Below are 21,419 nucleotides of genomic sequence, written 5' to 3' on the forward strand. Positions count from 1 at the left end.
GTAGCACTGTTCTTAAATCATCTGGAAGGGACTACTACTTATGGAATGTGAGAGAACCGGTACAGAACAGCCCATTTACCAGTTACAAACATACAAGGAGTCACTGACAGGCTAACCTAGCGCAACTAAGATTATTACATAGCAGCCACTAACTATTTTTTAAATGCTTTAAATACTGTAACTGTTTAGCTGGTCTAGTAGAAATTAACAGTGAATCAGATAGTTCCTAACACAAAACTTTCTAATTGGAAGGAGAATCCACTTCTTAACTGTACAATTACCTGATATTATTGTGGACAAATTGGATGCTGGAAATTTTATCCAGTTCAGATGGGGTTCAGGGCTACATGTCTTTGCCCATTCCACTATATATCCATTGAACGCTGCGGATTCACTGGGAGGCGCCCAAATGACAAAGATGCTGTTATTCCCCATTGGTGTAACAGAGATGCTCTGCGGAGGAGGTAAATCTTAAAAAGGAGGAAAAAAAACACACAAAAGTTGCCTGTAACACTCCCTTAAACAATATCACTTATTTGAATCTGTTACTCATGGTTTGTTGTATTTCGACTTGGTAGATTGGATATGTGCAGTTGCTCCCTTTCTTCTTCTTAGTGGTGAACAGTATACAGAATCCTTCATCAGAGGGAAAAGCTCTTTGTGCTAGTCTGATTACAACTAAGCTGCTAAAACTGTGGGGTTTGTTTGTTGTTGGGCTGGTTTTTTTTTTTATTGCCATCTTGCATCATCGTACAGCAACAGGAGCATTGCTAGCTTTACACCTTAATATCCATGGTCTTCACATGGTTTCTACCTACCAACCATTCTAATAACACTCATGCTTCCACCAAGAGTCTGGAACATGTGTGATCCACATAAGTGTAAAATTTTGCTTTCAAACACAGGGCCATATTACTCTCTCCTGTAGGAGAAAGCTGTGGGAGGGGAGTTAGTGACAAAGGTGGGTTAGTAAGTTGCTGCCTACCACTGAAGTATGACCATGCCACAGATCTGACAGTGGTATAACAAACATGGTTGAGCTGTGTCCACTCAGCAGCTTTTTTCACAATACAGCCATGTATCAACTGTCTCTCGCCCTCTCAGCAGCTGCTATGCCATACTGTCTCAGCTGGGGGGAGAGTGTCTAGAAATAGTAATGCAGAGCAGAATAAGCAACACGTGGAGCAATGAACCCTGTGACTATCCTACTGCAAAGTTAGGACAGGGCCCAGTAAGGGATCCTATCAATAGTTTAAAAATAAGCATTACTCCTGGGCTACAAGAAGGAGCTTAGGCTGCAGAGAAGGATGAAACATGGCTAGCTGAGTCAAGCTGCTGAATATTAACCATGATATGTGGACACAATGTGCTTAGAGACAATGATATTGCTCATTAATTACAAACTCTGACAAATTATTAGCCTAGACAGCAAGCCTCATAAGCACTAATCTTAACTGTATAAAGAGGTAACAGGGCGTTAAATGACCTAGCTTAAGCTGCTGTAGCACAAAAGCTGAATACTTCAGAACACAGAGTTCTGCTCTGTTCAAAAGCAAGAGCCGATATTTCTCGTAACTCAAGCAGTAAAGGTGTTTACCTAAAATACTCAGATCAGTAATGATGGATGTTGGAGACGAGTTTCCTTTTGAATTATGAGCATAGACCATTATGTTATAATCCACCTTGGGGAGGACTCTAGTGAAGTGGGTTTGTGTGGTAATGTTCACATCTGTCGTTCTAGGACTCTTCTGGTTTAGTGCTTGAAAGGTCAGTGTGTAATGCAGGATCTTTCCTCTTGCTTCTGACTTGCTCATAACCTACAAAGAAATATACCTTATTACTTTTCCGCATTATATTCCTGGCAAGATTACAAATATTCAAAAACAGGAATTTGCCAAAACTGTTAAGAGCACCTTGCTCTAGCACTGTTCAATTGAAATTAATTAACTGAAATGCTTCAAGAGACTTTGGAAAGTTTTCACATCTGCTCTTAGATAAAGATGTTGTTAGCTGCTGAAAACTATACATCTTACCAAAAGCTATGGCTAGTCGCTCACAGGAGCGTCTGGTGCCTTTACAATAGCCTGTGCATAATGCACATACAGTATAAAGGTTCAATATAGTAATAATTAAACTCAACGGTAAAAGGTACGATACCTAAAAAAGATTAGCATAAAAGTACATGCCAGTAGAAGGGGCTGTAATAACTGATGAGAAATCCTGTCTAGAAAAAGACATGAATTCAGATAAAACATTTAGAATATAATTGGAGAGTTTTTTGTTTTTATATACATAAAGGCTTTTCATATTCAAGATGTACTAGAGTCTTCTACACAGTAACATTCTGTTTCTGATGATTCTGTAATTATGAAACAAATGCAGCAGCTATTAAAGAATCAGCATTGGATGTTAGAAAAGATATTATGAAGACTGGAGAAACTTTGAGGATCCTGCCATTTCCACTCAGTATCAAAAACAGCAATGAACTCGTCCAGCAGAGACAAACAGAATGAGATGCAACAACCCTACTGTTGAAGGGAAGTGTGATGGTGGGAGCCCCATCTACTGATGGAGAGTGCTGCAGCTACACTGACATAGAATCCTCCCAAAGGAGCATCAGGCTTGCAAAGGCAAAAAAATAACTATCAAAAACTGAGACTTCCATGGTACTTTTGTAATGAACCTGCTATCTTCCATTTTTTTTAAAGAATCTATTTAGATGGCATAGGCCATCTTGTTTTTTTTTTTTTTTTAAATTCATATGCAGACACTATAGCAATCAAAGGGACACTAGTCTGTAGCTTAGATACCAAAAATGACCTACCTTAAATTTACAGTCTGACAACATTCTCTAGTTCACTCATTTTTATTACTGTTCATAAGCCCATTGGAATTTATACAACAAAATATATAGCAAAGAGATGTTGGCTGAAGTTCTGTGCCTTGTGTTCTACAGGAGGTCAGGCTAAATGATCATCTAATGGTTCATTCTGGCCTTAAAATCTATGCCAAGATACATACTAATTCTATGGCAGAGAACCTTAATTATATAGTAATTGCAGAGCAGTCTCTCTACTCGTCTATGATTTCTTTGCAAAACTTTTAGCTCATAAATGAACTATGTGAGGTGCAATTATACCTTTATAAAGCAAAGTCCTAGGGAACTCAATAAGACTGTACAGACTGCTATAGGTCTTGTATCCCTGCTCCAGGATTTTATAGCTTGGTTTCAAATGATACAGAAAGGTTATCGTTCTGTTAAATAACTTTTTTCCTTAAGGGAAATACATTTATAAAATTTTAATCCAGCTTTCCCTCTCTGCAGAGGAGAGGGATGTAAAGCTGGTTATTTGTGGGACCTCTGGTAAGACAATGGCTTATGTCCTGTGTGGTGGTTCCGTGGAGGCTAACACACTTTGTTTCCCAGAGCTGTCTCCGTAAGCTAACAAACCTGAGATCAGCAATGCTGGTTGACTCCATTAAAAAACCACAAAAAAATGCAATCATTTGCTAGACAGTGCATCTAAAAAAACCCACTGTTTTTGCTTCTGCTCAAATGCATCTTCTACCAGGTAGCTACACGTAATTAAAGTAATGCTTATAGCTAGGGTTTACAAAGGAGTTTAAGGTAGTTAGGCACCTAAATCCCATTCAATCAAATCAGTTCACTGGGAATTGGTCACCTAACTCCTCCTTCTTTGAGAATCCCCATTGCAAAGTTGTGCCATTAGCTGCTACCTTAGCTATATTTCAGTGCTGAAAGGATATTTTTTTGTGAGAAATGATTCATTAGATGCTGCTATCCAGGGACAAGGAGAGAAGGAGATAGAAATCTTGTCACTGAGAAATATAAAGAAGAAAAATCATTGCTCATGTAAGACCTGTAAAAAGATATTCTACCTGTGCTCCCTCTGCTGTGGAAAATTACTAATGAACACCATCTGTGATGGTTCTGGAAGCACTGATTAGAACAATAGAAGTAGTAATTCCTAGTTCTGTCTGTCTGCCTAATATAATGAAAGAAAATAGATTCTTGTGTCATCTCGTATACAATCTCCCTGTCGTTAAGTTTTTATATTATGAACACACTACATATGGGCTATAGCTTGTCCGTTAAAGGCTCGATTTCAAGCCCACTGTCCTCCATGGAGTCTTACCATACAAGCCAATGAGCTTTGAATCAGGGCCTAATTCAGAATCTCCTCTGATGGCAGCTGGGAGAGCTGTCATTTCCTGGAAAAAATATACCAGCACATCTTTCTTCCTTTCCAGGAAGGAGTATAGTCTGATCTACCACTTCTCATGTGCGTATATTCCTTATGAGAATAAAGAATTGGAAAACAAACTCAGGAAATCGGAACGACTTCAAGAACAGCTGCTGTGGCTACCAATCGTCACTACCGTGGTCTGTCACTAATCTGAATGACAAAAAACTATCTGCTTGTTCAGTGCTTTTCACATCTTCCACATCTGGCTTCAGACCCTCAAGCTACTTATATTAAGTAACTCAGCCACTGTTCCTTCCAATATCCATTTCAAGGTGAGGTAACATTTTTCTGAACCAGATAGCTATTTATAGTAATAGTCCTCTTCGCTAGAAAATGATACTCATATCAACACCTGTCCTTTAATAACACATTTTCACTTCCTTCCTACCTCTATTCTAGAGCCTGGAGGAAGTACAGTAACACCTTAGGCCTTATTTGAAAGCTTATTGAGACTGGTCAGCTGTAACTCCTTATCAGAAATTAGCTAGTCAGCAGTGGCACTTCATGTTGGAGAAGATCTGAATATATTGCTTTTAATTAGCAGAAGCATATTTGTTCTGACTAAAAGTAGCAGCTGTCGTGTCAATAATTTACCAGATACAAAGGAAGTGTTACTTCGTCATATAACACAAGAACCTGGGAGTCACCCAATGAAATTAATAGGCAGCAGGTTTAAAACAAACAGAAGGAAGTATGTCTTCACACAACCCAAAGTCAACCTGTGGAACTTGTTGCTAGGGTAAGCTGTGAAGGCCAAAACTATAATGGGATTAAAAAAAGAACTAGATAAACTCATGGAGGACAGGTCCAACAATAGCTATAAGCCAAAATGATCAGGGCTGCAACCTCACACTCTGAGTGTCCCTAGCCTCTGATGCCAGAAACTGGGAGTGGATGACAGAATGGATTGTTTGACAATTGCCTGTTCTATTCATTCCCTCTGAAGCACATGGCATTGGCCACTGTCAGAAGACAGCATACTGGGCTAGACTGGACCATTGGTCTGACCCAGTGTGGCCATTCTGATCTTAAATTTTTGAAATGCCCCATGAAACTTCCCGCATTTTAGAAGATCCTCAGACTAAGATATTATAAATAACACCACAAAAGGTATTTCAAAATATGTCTTCCCTGCAGCAGGGATGAGAGTTGAAATGTTGGGAAGGGGGATGAGAACATGGATATTGTCTCTACTAAGCCATGGCTGGGATGATTTAGTTGGAATTGGTCCTGCTTTGAGCAGGGGGTTGGACTAGATGACCTCCTGAGGTCCCTTCCAACTCTGATATTCTATGATTCCCTGGAAAGAAGGGGAAAGTAGTGATGGAGAGCATCCTTTTTTAAAGGAAAGGGGTGGGAAACCATAGCTGGAACCCTTTCAATCCCCAGATCAGGTATTGCTACTCCTACTCTAGCCACTGGCAGGAAATGTTGGGACCCCAAAAACTCTTCAGCCAGGAACTGGCTCCCTCTTCACATTCCCCTACCTGGTGAGTCTTTGCTGCACCGATCAAAGAGGAGGAGAAAACTCACAAGTAGCTGAATTTCCTCTCCTCCTTGGTCTGTTCCCTTAAGAAAGGGAGGCAAGGAGGTTGCTGTCTTTCTGCTGTTAGCAGGAGAAGGGGAGCTGTGTTTTTCTTTGCTCTAAGCCCTTTCTCTTCAAACACAGTAAAACACAGTCTCTGCTTCAAACTTGACTATATACTTTTAAATTCACTTAGATCAGTAAAATCTTACCTTCCAAAAAAGAGTGATATTCTGTGTTTGGGAGTCCATATCCTGCATTATGTACCAGACATCTAACAACCCACTTGGCACTGGTTGAGGGAGAAAAAAATGTGTCGAGTTTATGACTGCACTTTGATACAAATCTGCAAAATGTTGAAAGGTATGAGGGAAAACAGAACTAAACTGAAATAGAAATGTCTTAAATGGCACAAAACCATGCAGCCTAGAATCCTTGAAGGGACCCTTCTGAATTTTTCATTCATGTATAGTACTTAGAGGCTACAGTGAGAGGCACTTCAGAAATGTTTATAGATGAACGACAATATAAGTACTAAGACAGGTAGGTTATGTTAGTGGTGTGATTAAGTACAAAGAAAACAAGATTCTAGGGCATCCATCCAAACCATAAAACTCAGATACATTCTCAAGGCTACATCCTGCCATCGTTCAAGGTATAATAGCATGCTAACAAGATCAGCTGCTAATAGTTGCATAAAACTTGGAGAGAGTTAAACCATTTCAGCACTAAAACAATTAACCTCGTGGTTATGCCACAGCACTCAAGCACTGGACAGGTTTTTTTTGTTTGTCTGTTTGCAGATGTTGAGCCAGTAAGAATAAAACAAACTTTTCTGTGGCTACTCAAGGCAGATTAACAGCTCCATAGATAACATTCTGGTAGGTATCAGAGGGGTAGCCGTGTTAAGTCTGGATCTGTAAAAGCAGCAAAGAATCCTGTGGCACCTTATAGACTAACAGACATTTTGGAGCATGAGCTTTCGTGGGTGAATACCCACTTCATTGGATGCATGTAGTGGAAATTTCCAGGGGCAGGTATATATATGCAAGCAAGCTAGAGATAATGAGGTTAGTTCAATCAGGGAGGATGAGGCCCTGTTCTAGCAGTTGAGGTATGAAAACCAATGGAGGAGAAACTGGTTTTGTAGTTGGCAAGCCATTCACAGTCTTTGTTTAATCCTGAGCTGATGGTGTCAAATTTGCAGATGAACTGAAGCTCAGCAGTTTCTCTTTGAAGTCTGGTCCTGAAGTTTTTTTGCTGCAGGATGGCCATTTTAAGATCTGCTATAGTGTGGCCACGGAGGTTGAAGTTTTCTCCTACAGGTTTTTGTATATTGCCATTCCTAATATCTGATTTGTGTCCATTTATCCTTTTCCATAGAGACTGTCCAGTTTGGCTGATGTACATAGCAGAGGGGCATTGCTGGCATATGATGGCGTATATTACATTGGTGGACGTGCGGGTGAATGAACCGGTGACCATATGGCTGATCTGGTTAGGGATTCTGGTAGGGTTTTTCTGGTACGATTTATATCTATTTGTGACTTATTTTCTTGGTAGAAAGAGCACTAGATCTAAGCTCAATGGGAATATACCGTTTCTTATTATGTTACTGAAAATAATACTTGTTCATAATGAATAAGCAGGCATAGGATAGAGGGACCTAGACAAATTAGAGGATTGGGCCAAAAGAAATCTAATGAGGTTCAACAAGGACTACTGCAGAGTCCTGCACTTAGGATCCCATGCACTGCTACAGACTAGTGACCGAATGGCTAGGCAGCAGTTCTGCAGAAAAGGACCTAGGGTTACAGTGAATGAGAAGCTGGATATGAATTAACAGTGTGCAGAGGGATGTGATCGTTCGCCTCTATTTGACATTGGTGAGGTCTTATCTGGAGTACTGTGTCCAGTTTTGGGCCACACACTACAAGAAGGATGTGGAAAAAATTGGAAAGAGTCCAGCGGAGGGCAACAAAAATGATTAGGGGGCTGGAGCACATGACTTATGGGGAGAGGCTGAGGGAACTTGGATTGTTTAGTCTGTAGAAGAGAAGAATGAGGGGGGATTTGATAGCTGCTTTCAACTACCTGAAAGGTGGTTCCAAAGAGGATGGATCTAGACTGTTCTCAGTGGTAGCAGATGACAGAACAAGGAGTAATGGTCTTAAGTTGCAGTGGGGGAGGTTTAGATTGGATATTAGGAAAAACTTTTTCACTAGGAGGGTGGTGAAGCACTGAATGGGTTACCTAGGGAGGTGGTGGAATCTCCTTCCTTAGAGGTTTTTTAAGGTGAGGCTTGACAAAGCCCTGGCTGGGATGATTTAGTTGGGGATTGGTTCTGCTTTGAGCAGGGGGTTGGACTAGATGATCTCCTGAGGTCCCTTCCAACCCTGATATTCTATGATTCTATCATTAGTGGTGTCAAAAGTTGCAGTTAGCCCAAAGAAGAAAAATGTTCATGAAAGACCTTTTAAGATTTAGCAGAAATAAGATATCTGATTAGCTTTGGCTAAAGTTTTTAATAAACCCACAGTAGAAAAAAATCGAGCAAACTGAGTGTGGAGAATGCCCACCAACTTTCGGCCTATGTGCTCAAGTAGTTCAAAATCAGAAAGAAGTAGCAAGACAAGAAGAAAACTGTTAAAACAAAAGATATTATAGATTGGTTCAGCATACACTAGTGAAATCAGTTTTGAAGAAAGAAAAACACCACAACTCAAATAAGAACAAATAGTTACTAATAACCCTAAAACAAAAGCAAGGAGCTCGTGGGCAAATCTGACTGAAATGTGATTGGGACTGCATGCAAGGAGTAGATAAATCCTTAATATAAGCAATGCTAATAACTCTTGCCCCATATCACCTGTAAATCTCCCACAACCTTATTAATCTTAGCTAAAGGAGGGGGAAAAAAGTAGGATTTAGTTCTCCCAATACTAAGCACTATTAGATGGTGAGATAGAGGGTTTTTTTTTCCAAAGAATCAAAAATGAATTTATCAAACTCAAATATTCCTCCTTCAAGGCTATTTGCACATATATCCTATACAAGGTTCTTGAATGAACAGAAATTCCAGAATGGTGCTTAAATGTAACATGTCCCAATGCAGAACCAGACCTTATAGAGACTTATTTTCAAGTAGTTTTTTTAAAAAATCATTCTTATATTAAAAGCAGAGCTTTGAATTCTGCACATTAGTTATTTTAGGTAGCAATGTAGCCATTTTGTCTCTATGACTTCTCACTAATGACTCCTATTGAGATCAGTTGGAGTGAGGCTAGAGCATACTTGTTGATTAGTTTGAGATTCTTATTTCACGTTTAGCTGGGAAAAAGATTAAATGCTCCTCCCCGCCCTAACTGAAATCCTAACATTTAACTGAAATACTATAGCAACCCAATGTGCGTACAAAGGGTTACAAGAAGGAAATTGTTAGGAGGGAGAAAAAGTTCACACCTCTCTTGCATCAGTCAATGCTTCATACAGAAACTGATGCTGTCAATGGTGGTAAATTGCATGAGTCATAGTAAGATCCTGTAGGTTTTATAATAACTTAAAAATATATCAAAGGTATGTGTAAGATCAAAGGAGCTGGTGCCAAACTAACACAACTTCAACAGACAAACTTCTGAGAAGTTTTCTTCTTTAAGAAGAACTGAAAAGTCTGTACTATGTGATTTCGTAGGGTGTAGTTTTGAAGTCAAGCTAGCAAACATATGACCCAATAGTGAGCATCACACATCTTATATTAGAGCTGGCACAAATTGATTAATACTAATTCTCTTTATGGTCTTACTATGTGTTCCTGGAAACTGTCACCTATTCCTACAATATGGAATAGTGACAACATCTACTGTTCACCTCATACTTTATTGTGTGTTTGGCTGTCAGAACACATGGCCAGATTCTGTTCTGTTACAACAGTGTAAGTCAGAAGTGACTCCACTGACTTCTGGATAGAGCTGTTGAGAAATTTTCCAACAGAACGTTTTTCCATCAGAAAATGCCAATTTGTTTCAATCAAAATGTTCCAAAGAAACATGTCAAGTTAGTTGAAACTGACAACAGAAACCAGGCAGGTTTCTAAAGGAAGCCTGCCTGGATTTCCTGCCACCATGCTTGGCCTCTCAGCAGCCCACCAATTAGGCTGATAGGTAGTGGAGAGCCTGAAAGTCCCGGAATTCAGGGGTGCAGCTCCTTGGCAACCTCTGCTCCCAGGCCTGTGGCTCTTTGGCAGTCTGGGCTCCCAGGGTCCCCAGCTCCAGGGCAGTATGTCAGGCCGATGGCCCCAGAATCAGGGCTTCCAGGTTCCCAGCTCAGCATTCTTAGGAGCCCCGGCTCCTGGGCTCCCTGCCTGTGGGCTCCAAGAGCCTTGGAAACATTTCAAAAAGATCAAAATGAAATAATATTTCAGCTTTTAATAAACAACATTTTTGGAATTCCTGTTTTGCAGGAAACTTCAGAAATTAAATTTTTGTTCCATTTCCAAATGAATTATTTTTTCTGACATTTTGGAATTTCCCAATGAACAGGAATTCCAATTTCTGACTATCTCTACTTCTGGATTTACACAGCTGTAACTGATGGTAGAATCTGCCCCACATTTTGCATTTATTAATATTAAACTCTTCTCAAACAATTTCTAAATACATGTTAGACAACAGATTAACGTGGCAAACTGCATATTTTATTACCTGCTTCTGGAGTCTGTATTTGAAATGTGCTCCAGTCACTCCACATTCCTCTGTTGGGGTGAAATTTGCAGCAAACCTGAAATTCATACTCTGTATGTGGCTTCAGATCATGTAGATTATATTTTGTAGAATTTAAAGTTTCAACCTTTAATGGCATTAAATGTAAAGCATATGTAATGTTAAACTTAAGAGGAAATAAAGATTGAATGAAGTAATGCTCTGAATTATGGACAATTTATATTCTGCCTGAAGCCTGTACTGCTACCCAGGGTTTTCAGAACCCAAAGCAGTGGTAACTTAATGGTCTTTTTTATGTGGTGTCAGGAATAAATCAATGGGGACAGCTTCTCTGTTTGATAAATAATTGATAAAAACAAGAGTGCTTTTACCTAAAATTACCTTTTTTATTAGGTTTTATGTGCACACACCCCTATATGCTGTCGCAATAAGTTCAGAGCACCCAGTTACCCAAAATCTGAGATTGGTTTTGAGTGATCACCAGCCAGGCTTCCGGGAGCCCTTCTTCTGTCTGATTGGGAGTTTAGGTGTCAGCTCATTGCCTGAAGAAAAGTTTCCTCAAACTGCTGCAAGGCATATTCTTAACTCCTGTTGGGTCACTAATTTTCTAGTTTTAGCAAACTGCTCATTTCTGCAGTACTGTCAAGTTCTGGGGTTACTCACAGAAATATCAATTTGGGAGTTACAGAATCAGCTATCCTCATGTAGCAAAAAAAAATAATACAATGTTTAAAACCAATGGCAAATGAATTCAGTGCAACCCTAAATAACTTTTTAAAAATGAAAAGGGTAATGAATATTTTGGTTTCCAGTTTTCCAACAGAATTCTATAGTTAATAATCTGAAGATAACAACTCTTCCATTGTTCACAAATTCTGTTCTCAATACTTTATATGATTTCTACTTTTTTAAAAACCCTAATATGTTTATTTGAGGTCCGACTTGGATCCTGTTAAAGTAAAAGGGAAAAACTCCTATTGACTTCAATAGGAGCTGGATGAGGCCCTTCTTCAGCTTAACAAGTGTGGTAGTTATATGTTTATATCTTATAACTCTGAAAGTGTAATAAAAAATTTCTGGCTTTTGCTGAGATGCAGCAAGTTACTTAATATATGTCTGAACACAGGGCTATGTCAGACATGAGGGCCGTGATCCTGAAAACTCAAATGAATATTTGATTTCGCTGAGGCTATTCATAAGCATAATATTAAGTACATGAATACGCTCTCGCAGGATTAGGGCCTCACATGCAGAAAACTTCAGCAGGGCCGCCCAGAGGAGGGGGCAAGAGGGGCAATTTGCCCCAAGCCCCGGGCTCCGCAGGGGCCCCCACGAGAGTTTTTTCGGGGCCCCTGGAGCGGGGTCCTTCACTCGCTCGGGGGCCCCAGAAAACTCTTGCAGGGCCGGGCCCTGGAGCTTCTTCCACTCCCGATCTTCGCTGGCGGGGGAGTCCTTCTGCTCCACGGGGAAGGACCCCCCGCCATCGCATTACCGCCGAAGCGGGACCTGCCGCCGAAGTGCAACCCGGTCTTCAGTGGTAATTCGGCGGCGGGGGGCCTTTCCGTTCAGGGACCCGCCGCCAAAGTGCCCCGGAGACCCGCGGCGGGGACCCCCGCCGCTGAATTACCGCCGAAGAGTGGGCTGCACTTCGGCGGCGGGTCCCGCTTCGGCGGTAATTCGCCAGCGGAGGGCCCCCACCACGGGTCTTCGGGCTACTTCAGCGGCGGGTCCCAGAACGGAAGGGCACCCCGCCGCTGAACAGGGCCGGCTCTAGACATTTTGCCGCGTGGGGGGCCCCCTACCGCTTACCGGTCCCATGGCTCCGGTGGACCTCCCGCAGGCGTGCCTGCGGATGCTCCACCGGAGCCGCAGACCAGCGGACCCTCCGCAGGCACACCTGCGGGAGGTCCACCCGAGCCGCCTGCTGCCGATGGCCCCAGGCCCCCAGAATCCTCTGGGCGGCCCTGAACTTCAGACCAAAGATGGTGTTTATGATGGATGTTTAAAGTTAATTTCCTATATGAATTATTGCATTATCCTAAATTTGGTGCCAACAAGAAGAGATGCAGATTTGAAGGAAAAAACTTGGTAAAAATAATTAAACAAAACCAAACATCAGTGACCAGCAACTTCCTTTTTTTTTTCTTGAAAGAATTATTACCATATTCCAGGAATGACTGTTAACCGGTCGGTATCTTAGTCTAAAGCTTTGTGTCTGTTGTTGATCCTGCCACAAGACAGTGCAATTTGTTGCAGAAACGTTGTCAAATTTCACTAAAATATCTGTTGGAGAATGAGGTTTCACTAATAGCAAAGACCAAAAAAAAAAAAAAACCAGTTAGATATGCAATGTGATTAGAAATCATTGTGTAAGATATGATGGAATATAAATTTCAGGTAAATTTACACTGGGTCACTTCCTTATTAATTTATATTAATGTTACTTTACAATAAGAACCCCCATCCAAAGCTCTGGGTGTCTTTGAAACTTGAAATTTGAAATTTATTCACTAAGGCATATATTGGTATATTCAATCTCTTCTAACCAGCTCCCTAGATCTGCTCATTTCAGAGACAAGTAACACTTACCTTTGTCTATCAACATGAATGTAAAGGGTAGGGAAGAAGCATTTCCTAGTCTATTCGAGGCAGCAACTACAGCTGTATAATTGGATTCAAAATTCAGCTTGGTCAGATTCAGTGACCCATATTTAGGATTCATACTTTCTTCTGCAAAATGTAAGCATTCTGTCTCATTTGTTAGCCTAGAACAAAAGAGAAACCTGTGATTAAAATCTTCAACACACACTCTGTGGGCCAAATCCTCAGATGGTGTAACTGAGCAGAGAAAAACCTGCCCTGGACGTATATTAGGATGCTGGACAGTTTGAGAATGTTCCCTAGGAAGGGGCAAGCTTAAGCAGCTGTTTAATACCAATTCCAGTATTAACCATCCAGATTCAAGGGGGAAGCACGTCTAGAAATGGGGTGTAGTCCTTGCAGCCTGCCTAGCCCAGAAGGTGCTGAGGAAATGTAGTGCAGCATCTGTGGGGGAAAATGTGAGCTGAATAGTATTCTTATGCAACTATGACTCAGGTTCATGAAAGTGAGTCTATACTGTCTCCATTGTGCTTTTCCCCAAATAGTTTAAACGTAAGCCAACTGACTTTTTTGGGGCCTTAATAAAAAGAAATAGGCCTGCCAGAAATAGTAAGTTTTCAAGCTATTATTCAATTGTAGGCCAAAAAGAACCTTGTCCATCAGTTACTTACTGTATCACATAGGTAGTGTCTATGTGAGTGAGTCTTCCTTTATCCCAAGTGCAAGTAAGGTTCCCATCTCTTCCATACTGAATGCAGGATACATTTCCTGGCTGGTCTGGAGGATCTGAACAGACACTCTTATCAATATTTGAGGTAAACACTGGTAACAGAGGTATTAAGAAACCCTCTTCTACACAGTCTTGAGTTTTGTTTTGTTGCTTTTGTTTTTAAAAACAAAGAGTTCAGGGTTCAGGCTGTCTTTTAACCTAGCTCTTTTATGGGAGACTGGCTTTTTACTTACTTAGAAGAACAAATTAAAGCTCCACTTTTGGCAAGCTGTTTTCATGGGCTGACCACTGCGTGAAGCCCCAGTGAAGACAATCGGATTCTACATAGATACAGGAGCCTCAACATGCACAGCCTGGATAGGATTGGGGCCCAAAAGCCTGCCTACAGCAACTGATGACTGTTCTTAAAAAGCTTTCTTTCCCCATGAGACACAAGAGAGTTTTAGCTCCCATAGGCTACTGGAAACTCTGTGGGATTCCACTGCACAGTTTCTTATTCACACTAGGATTCATAGGGGAACTACTGGGAGTTTGTGCCCTGAATCACAAATCTTGGGGATCCACTGGAGGCTAGATCCATCTATGCCAAGACCCTACGTCTGCATTTTGGGGAACCCTGCACCCTCCAATGGAGCAATCTGTTGGGGATTTTTCCATCTACCACTGCCTTGGAATCTTCTGTCCCCTTCACACTAAAAGGGGCATTCCACTGAGGAGGGTAGGGAGACACAAATGTTAATAAAGCTTCATGTAGTATTTTACAAAGGGGGAAGGGCCAATGTGTTTACAGTGGGCTGGTGATGCATGTGTCCAACCCCTTCCCAAAGTAAAGCATATGATACTACAGTGGTGAATGCCCACACACGCATTGAGGGAGATCAGTGTATGGAGGACCCCTGAGGCACAATCTGGCCCAGAGCAAATAAATAACCTATCCATCACCCAATGGACTCACTAAAGTAGCTATTCCACTACCACTTTGTGATGTGCTTCTCAGAGGTACATCACATCTGATACCCTAGGAAGAAAGTGTTAGAATAAGAAATAGGAAATGGCTTCTCCTTACTTCCAACATAGATGTCAATTCCACAGATGATTTTTCCATTCGATTTACATTTGCAACTAAATGTGTATCTTCCATATGCAAGGACCATTTCAGAATTATTGAAAATTAGCTCCTTGCATTGTTCACCTTGTTTCAGCCGGCACGAGAGGGTAATGTTTGATCCAGGAAGGACTATCGAATCTGTGCTAGCAATCATGTCTCCTCTTCTGCAATTTTCTACAATACAATGGGAAAAACAAACAGGGTATATATAGCAACAAAGAGTCCTGTGGCACCTTATAGACTAACAAAGGTATTGGAGCATAAGCTTTTGCGAGTGAATACCCACTTCGTCAGATGCATGGGTATTTATACTCACATGATCTCTTTTTAGAATGTGCAAAGCCTTTTGTTTGAAATTTCCTAGAAATGTATCAGTATTTATTGCAAAAATTTATAAAAGGGGTGAAAATCGGTGCAAAAAATAAACTTCAGTTTTTTTGGGTAAATATCAGGGTTAATATTGGGGGACAGGAGGACAGAAAAAAACAACAGATTACTGAGCTGCCATCTCTTTCCACAGTGGGGAGCTGGGAATTCTGGGTCCAGGGAATTCTGTCACTTTTCTTTTTGAGGACTTGGCATTGAGGCACATTTGTATGCATGCACATCCTTCACTACATTGCCTTACTTTAACAGACAGCATCACATTTATACTTAGATTAATTTATTAACACAAACACATCTACTTAATGTAATGGATTGGATTTTCTTAACATAATCAGTATTTTCACGTTGAGTGGTCTAAAATTTGTGTAAATGTTTGGGGTTTTTTGTTTTTGTTTGTTTTTAAAAAACAAACAAACCCAAGTAATAGCTTTCCTAAAACTTGGGAATTTGCGGAAAAAAAATCAGTTATAAACTGAAAATGAAGGGCCTTAAGTATAGGGTATTTTACAAAGCAAAGGAGAACCCTCGAGCAGTATAATCCTCTATCATATTCCAGTTAGAACTCTGGATTATGATTTGTGCTTGGCACTAAATTTTCATTGATTTAAGGGACATCATGAATGAAAGCCAACCTACTTTCTTACTGAAAAAAGTACAATCCAAGGAGCCACCAGAAAGCAGAACTTTATTTTCAAACAAAAAACACTATGCATATTGGTGAAATAGCAGCAATCATGTGCCTATTGAGATGAATGGTAAAACTCCCTATGAATTCCATGGGAGATAGTTCCTGTGTAGATGCAAGGATAGGCAGGTGTAAACCCAATTCAAACAGAGATGTGCATACACGTTTGATGTTGCTCAGTGGACCTGGAAAATGATGGAGCAGCATTTCTATTTATTTGTTAAGCTAGTCAACTCCGTCTATTTGGAAATGGATTGTATGCAAGATGTGCCTCTCAGGTAATCAACAGCAAACCTCTAACTTTAAATAAATTACTAGCAGTTATTTCCTGTAGTAGCCTTGAATTCACACATCATACAGAAGTGAAACTTTAGTTATATGAAGTATAAACAAATGAAAGTGAGTTGCCAATGGCTGCATATATTGGCTCTTCTCTTGTGCACCATTTGGTTCTGAAAGTTGTATTCAATGAAGACCAGCCTGATCCTCCAATGCCTTGCACTTTGTAGCGTTCTTTACAGTTGTGCACCATGGGTGTAAAATGCTGCCAAATCAGAATAGTTAGTGTCACACATCCTCTGTGACAAGGCGCAAGGCAGCAGCGAATCACATCCACTATTCTTAACAGCGTTATCCAATTAACTGAAAATGAATTTTTTAATAAGAAAATAATCCAGGCAGGCATCGAAGTTACAGTTGCGTGACCCTCTGGAACTTAAATATAAGGAAGGCATTTTCCAGCAAAGCACTCAAAGATGGAAGAAGAAACAAATTAAACTGTTCAAGATTTTTCTAAGCAAAGTTTCTATTAAGAAATCAAACACTTACCTGTTACTGCTTGTACCAAACACCAAATTGCCACGTGCACAAGCCATGTGGAAAACATTTTGTTCTCTAAAGTGAAATGAATGCCTTTTCCCTGTTTTTAAAAATAAAAAACAATATATTAAAATACTCCTTATGTTACAACATCTGCAACTTAGGACAGCAAAGATGCTTGTTGCAATATTTAATTAAAAAAATAATCCTTTCACACACACGGATAAATTGTGGCTTACTGGAGGCATTGGCTAGAGAGTTTATTGACTGCTTCTAGCAGGCACTGTATCCATGGGAACATATGGACTAAGTGTGTCTCCTTCCATGCACTTTAAAAGGATATAGCATATGCTCCCCCCCCCCCCGCCAATAGTCCCTCTTTACCAGCCCAACAGTCTAAAAAGGCTATGAGGAGGTTAGCACCACTAGCAAGTGCTAGCCATTGTAGTGTTTATGGTTAGGAACCACAAGGACAGACTGTGACTAGCCCCTGTGCAAAGCAGGCATAAGGATCTCTGTTCACATCTTACTTGCTTCCCCTTTCTTCCACTACTTTGTATATCTAAGCAGGATTAGTCATCCAGTACTTAAGGGTGACATTCCCCAGCTCCCTGGAATTCTGCCATATTTTAGTCTTTGCACAGCTACAAGGAAGACAGCCTGCCAGGTAGTGGCACTCTGCAACCCTTGTGTGCTACAGAATTTAACTCTGCAATTTTGCTCTGTAGGAGCCCAGGGGAGAAGGAATTAGCAGACAGGACAGGTGAATGGTGAGAAGAGAACAGTAAGTGGCCTTGTGAACTGGATGATCCACTAGCTAGAAAGCCAGTGGGGGGAGAGAGACTGGGAGGGGCACATTGCCTGCTGCCACTCTTCAAAGTCTGTGTTCTGACTTTTCTTGGGTGACCCAAGACACTGCCCTAAAGTGAGTGATGCTGTGTCTTCTATACACAGAACAGGTAGCAGAGGCAGTGAAAGCTTCCCTGTTAAATAACTCCAAACTCCTCTAGGGTTTAGGGCATAGTCCAGCCTAGCTACTGAGAAGGCCACTATGGGAAGTGTTATTCCAGCACGAGGAAATTAGTTCAACCATGCAAAATTCTAAAGAGAGGTTATATGTCAAAGGCTCTATATTCTCCTAGGAATCAGTCTTGTTGACTCCAAGAAAATCATGGATCACGTCCTACACAATCATGGTTTTTTTTTTAAAACATAGAAGTGGAGTGGTTCTTATTTGCCTTCTGGCTTTTGAGCATTTAGGGTTGCCAATATTGGTTGGATGTATTCCTGGAGATTTCATCACGACATAATCTTTAATTAAAGATTAATCTTGAATTCCTGGAGACAACAAGCCAATCCTGAAGGGTTGGCAACCCTACATAAAGGCCATTAACAATTTTTTTTTAAATGAAACCTGAGACTCTCACAAAATCCAGAGATTCAAGGATCTAACACCAAATAATGCAAGACTCATAATAAAATTATGGAAGTTGGCAATACCACAATTCTTTGATCCATCCACTTCCACAAAATGAAAGGCAGCACAAATGATAAAAACACTGCTGACTTTCAAACTGTTAGTTAAAGTCTACCCTACAATAAACAAATGGCAGGCAGATGTAATGGAGGAAAACACTTTTTTTTTTAACTAAAAGAGATTTAAGTTTCAAGCTTCCACAGAATTGATACATTTTTAAAAATTATAAATAATATGTCTGTTCAACTGCAAACCTATACTAGTTCTGGTCATAAACAACTTTAAAACATAGATGATATGGAAGTGTTTGAACTTTGGCCAGAAAATTCCCAGAAGGGGCCATGAAATATTTCAAGTTCAGGTGGGACTATTTTCCACCATATTTTAACATCTAAAAGTGGCATTAGTAATTGTTCTGTATCCTATAATGCTGCACATATATATTGGAGGAGTGAAGGTATATCAGGCATGTTACAGCAGAGTGAATCTATTCTGACTCTTATCATTTGACCTTTTGTAATGAAAATACTTCTATTGCAATGTTTTCATGATTTAATTCTTTATTTCCAACAAAGTATTTGTGTTGTTGGAAGCTCTGTAAATCCTGACCCCTTTGCATGACATTTTGGGGGACAAGTCTGAGACATTGTTCTGGAAAATCCAGTCTTTGCTAATTTTTACATTAACATGAAGTTTACTTTCCAGGCCTTTGGAGGGGGAGGCAAGGAAATGTGAACTCTTCCTTTTTTGAGAGGTATCTGAGGATGAAAGACAGAGGGGAGTTGATATGTGGTGGTTTGTAATTTTTGAAAATCTTATCTATTTCATAAAGACTAAGTTTTTACACCTGTAATTATAAGTCCTTCAAACTGAAATCTTAAGTCTCACTGTACAATTCCTCAGCCTCTGCATAAACTTTACTTACAGCAGTCACTGAAATCATCAGCTACCATACTGATGAGCAATCACAGCACTAATGTGATTCAAGTAAATGGCGTGTTTTCCAATAAACTGAAATTGCCCAGTAACTGTAAACATCCTTCAGACAGCTTGCTTTATGACAGCAAAACCATAGCCATAGTACTGCCTGAGTCAATGTGCCAAGAACCCATCTATTCATATCCTCCTTTAGCTAGTTGCTTATTGCTTAAGTTCTAGCCAATGAAAGCACTATAAAATGAACTGACCAAGTTACATAGGCAAAATTCATACAGCATAAAATGTAAGAGCAAATATCAAAGGAGATCAGAGATAAACTTCAAACTTTCTTTAAAAAAAAAAACAACCACCTTTAAGATTCTATATCAGGAAGGGGAAATTTTGCTACCTGTACACAGACTGAATAAAAGATAACTGAGGTTCTCTTTAAGTTTGTGAGGTAGCGGATCTATGAAGAAAAAGTAAAAGGTCCCCCATACTTATGCATGCTTACAACCTTGAAGTCTACATGATATGCAGAAGTGCTGATGAGTGAATTCTGTGTGTCCATGAAAGTATTACAGTTGTCTTTAAGTAACTGATGTGATCAACTAATTTTTACTTCTTAAATAGTTTGTGACATTTATCCTTCACAAAGGCTTTGCAGATCACCTTTAGGTCTGATGTTCTCATTCCAAGAGCAAAGAAATTCAAAGTTCCTGCTTGGAATGAAGTTTCTGCCTGATATACTGCCATTGATAGGATGTCTTTCTAATGACAGCATGATTTCTAACAGTGCATTACATTACAGCATATGCAGTATGACAGATCACATACTATTTAGGGATCATGAATATCACACTAATAAATCTAATATCTGTTTTTTCAGTACCATTACAGCACCAACAGTGGTACTGATAGTATAAAATCTAGTAGACACCAAGAATAGGAGTGTTTACTATTGTATCATCTAACCTCACAGGTAGTCTGAAAAAATTGCCTGCTCCTTGTCTATGGTAGTGCTTACGCTGCTGGTAGCACCACTGTAGCTGCACTTTTGCTGAGGATATTTTCTAGACAAGATCATGAGGAGTTACTCATAGACTCATAGACTCTAGGACTGGAAGGGACCTCGAGAGGTCATAGAGTCCAGTCCCCTGCCCTCATGGCAGGACCAAATACTGTCTAGACCATCCCTAATAGACATTTATCTAACCTACTCTTAAATATCTCCAGAGATGGAGATTCCACAACTTCCCTAGGCAGTTACGGATAGAGTTGCAGCACTTATGGAATGTCCCTGCTTTTGTGGGTTGACAGACCTTGATGTTGAACAAAGAAAGGGGTGAATACAGATGTATGCAGATGTCAGAAAGATTAGAAATATATAGCGTTTATATCGCAGCCTAACCATTCTGCTGTTGGGTAAACATATCTTAAATAGTTTTTTTAAAAAATACCTGTAACTTACCTAATAAAATCATTGTCTTGAAAAAAACCAACCTCTAACTTTTTTTTTTGAAGGTGGTGCTTTCATTCAAAATATTACATTTTTATAGTTTTCATTTGGATTATTGACAACAGAACTCATTACAGGCTATAGTGTGAATCCAAAAATAAGAAACGATTCCATGGTAATATGGATTTTTATATTTAGCAATAGTTATGCAAAAGCTCTTTGGGGCAGGGATGGTCTCTTTGTTCTCTGTTTGTACAGTACTGAGCACCTTGGGGTCTTGGTCTATGCCTACAGTTCCGAGGTGCAAATAAAATTTTTAATACAAATATAAAATGTGTAAAATATTTTTAACCATTAATATGGTTACTTTGGGCTTGATCATCCTATTGAAGTCAACAGCACAGCTGCTATGGGCTTCAATGGGAGCTGGACTGGATCCATTAGATAATAGAAATATCTTAATTTCTTATGCATAAATGGCTTGCAAAAACGTATTTTAAAAATGCATATTTGAATTGCAGAAGCATTCAGTATGCATTGCTATAACAATAAACACAATTGTAACATAAAAAGGTAGAATGTCCTGCCTTAGTAACAGAAATAAGTATTTGATCGCTAATAATAGCGTTTAGCAATGGTGTAGTGTCGGTCTCGCAAAAGATGTAATGAGATCAGATGTTCTCAGCCTGGAGTACAGTGTCTCAAAAAGGTTTGTGAGCACTTT

The 21,419-nt window shown here is 40.0% G+C and overlaps 1 protein-coding gene across 1 annotated transcript in view; it reads right to left on the reverse strand.

Moving 5' to 3' along the window:
• IL12RB2 (interleukin 12 receptor subunit beta 2) overlaps positions 1-16,926 on the reverse strand; it is a 28,030-nt gene extending 11,104 nt beyond the window's left edge. Inside the window, exons 1-9 of the mRNA XM_050963539.1 lie at positions 16,851-16,926; positions 14,909-15,124; positions 13,784-13,898; positions 13,101-13,276; positions 12,673-12,815; positions 10,494-10,638; positions 6,006-6,085; positions 1,598-1,817; positions 282-470 (exon numbers count right to left, since the gene is read on the reverse strand). Coding sequence (XP_050819496.1) covers positions 282-470; positions 1,598-1,817; positions 6,006-6,085; positions 10,494-10,638; positions 12,673-12,815; positions 13,101-13,276; positions 13,784-13,898; positions 14,909-15,124; positions 16,851-16,908 — 1,342 coding nt within the window. The 5' untranslated portion in view covers positions 16,909-16,926. The remainder of the gene's footprint in view (positions 1-281; positions 471-1,597; positions 1,818-6,005; positions 6,086-10,493; positions 10,639-12,672; positions 12,816-13,100; positions 13,277-13,783; positions 13,899-14,908; positions 15,125-16,850) is intronic.
• Positions 16,927-21,419: the final 4,493 nt, after the last annotated feature.

Source organism: Gopherus flavomarginatus, chromosome 7, assembly GCF_025201925.1.
Source record: "Gopherus flavomarginatus isolate rGopFla2 chromosome 7, rGopFla2.mat.asm, whole genome shotgun sequence".
Classification (NCBI taxonomy): Eukaryota; Metazoa; Chordata; order Testudines; family Testudinidae; genus Gopherus; species Gopherus flavomarginatus.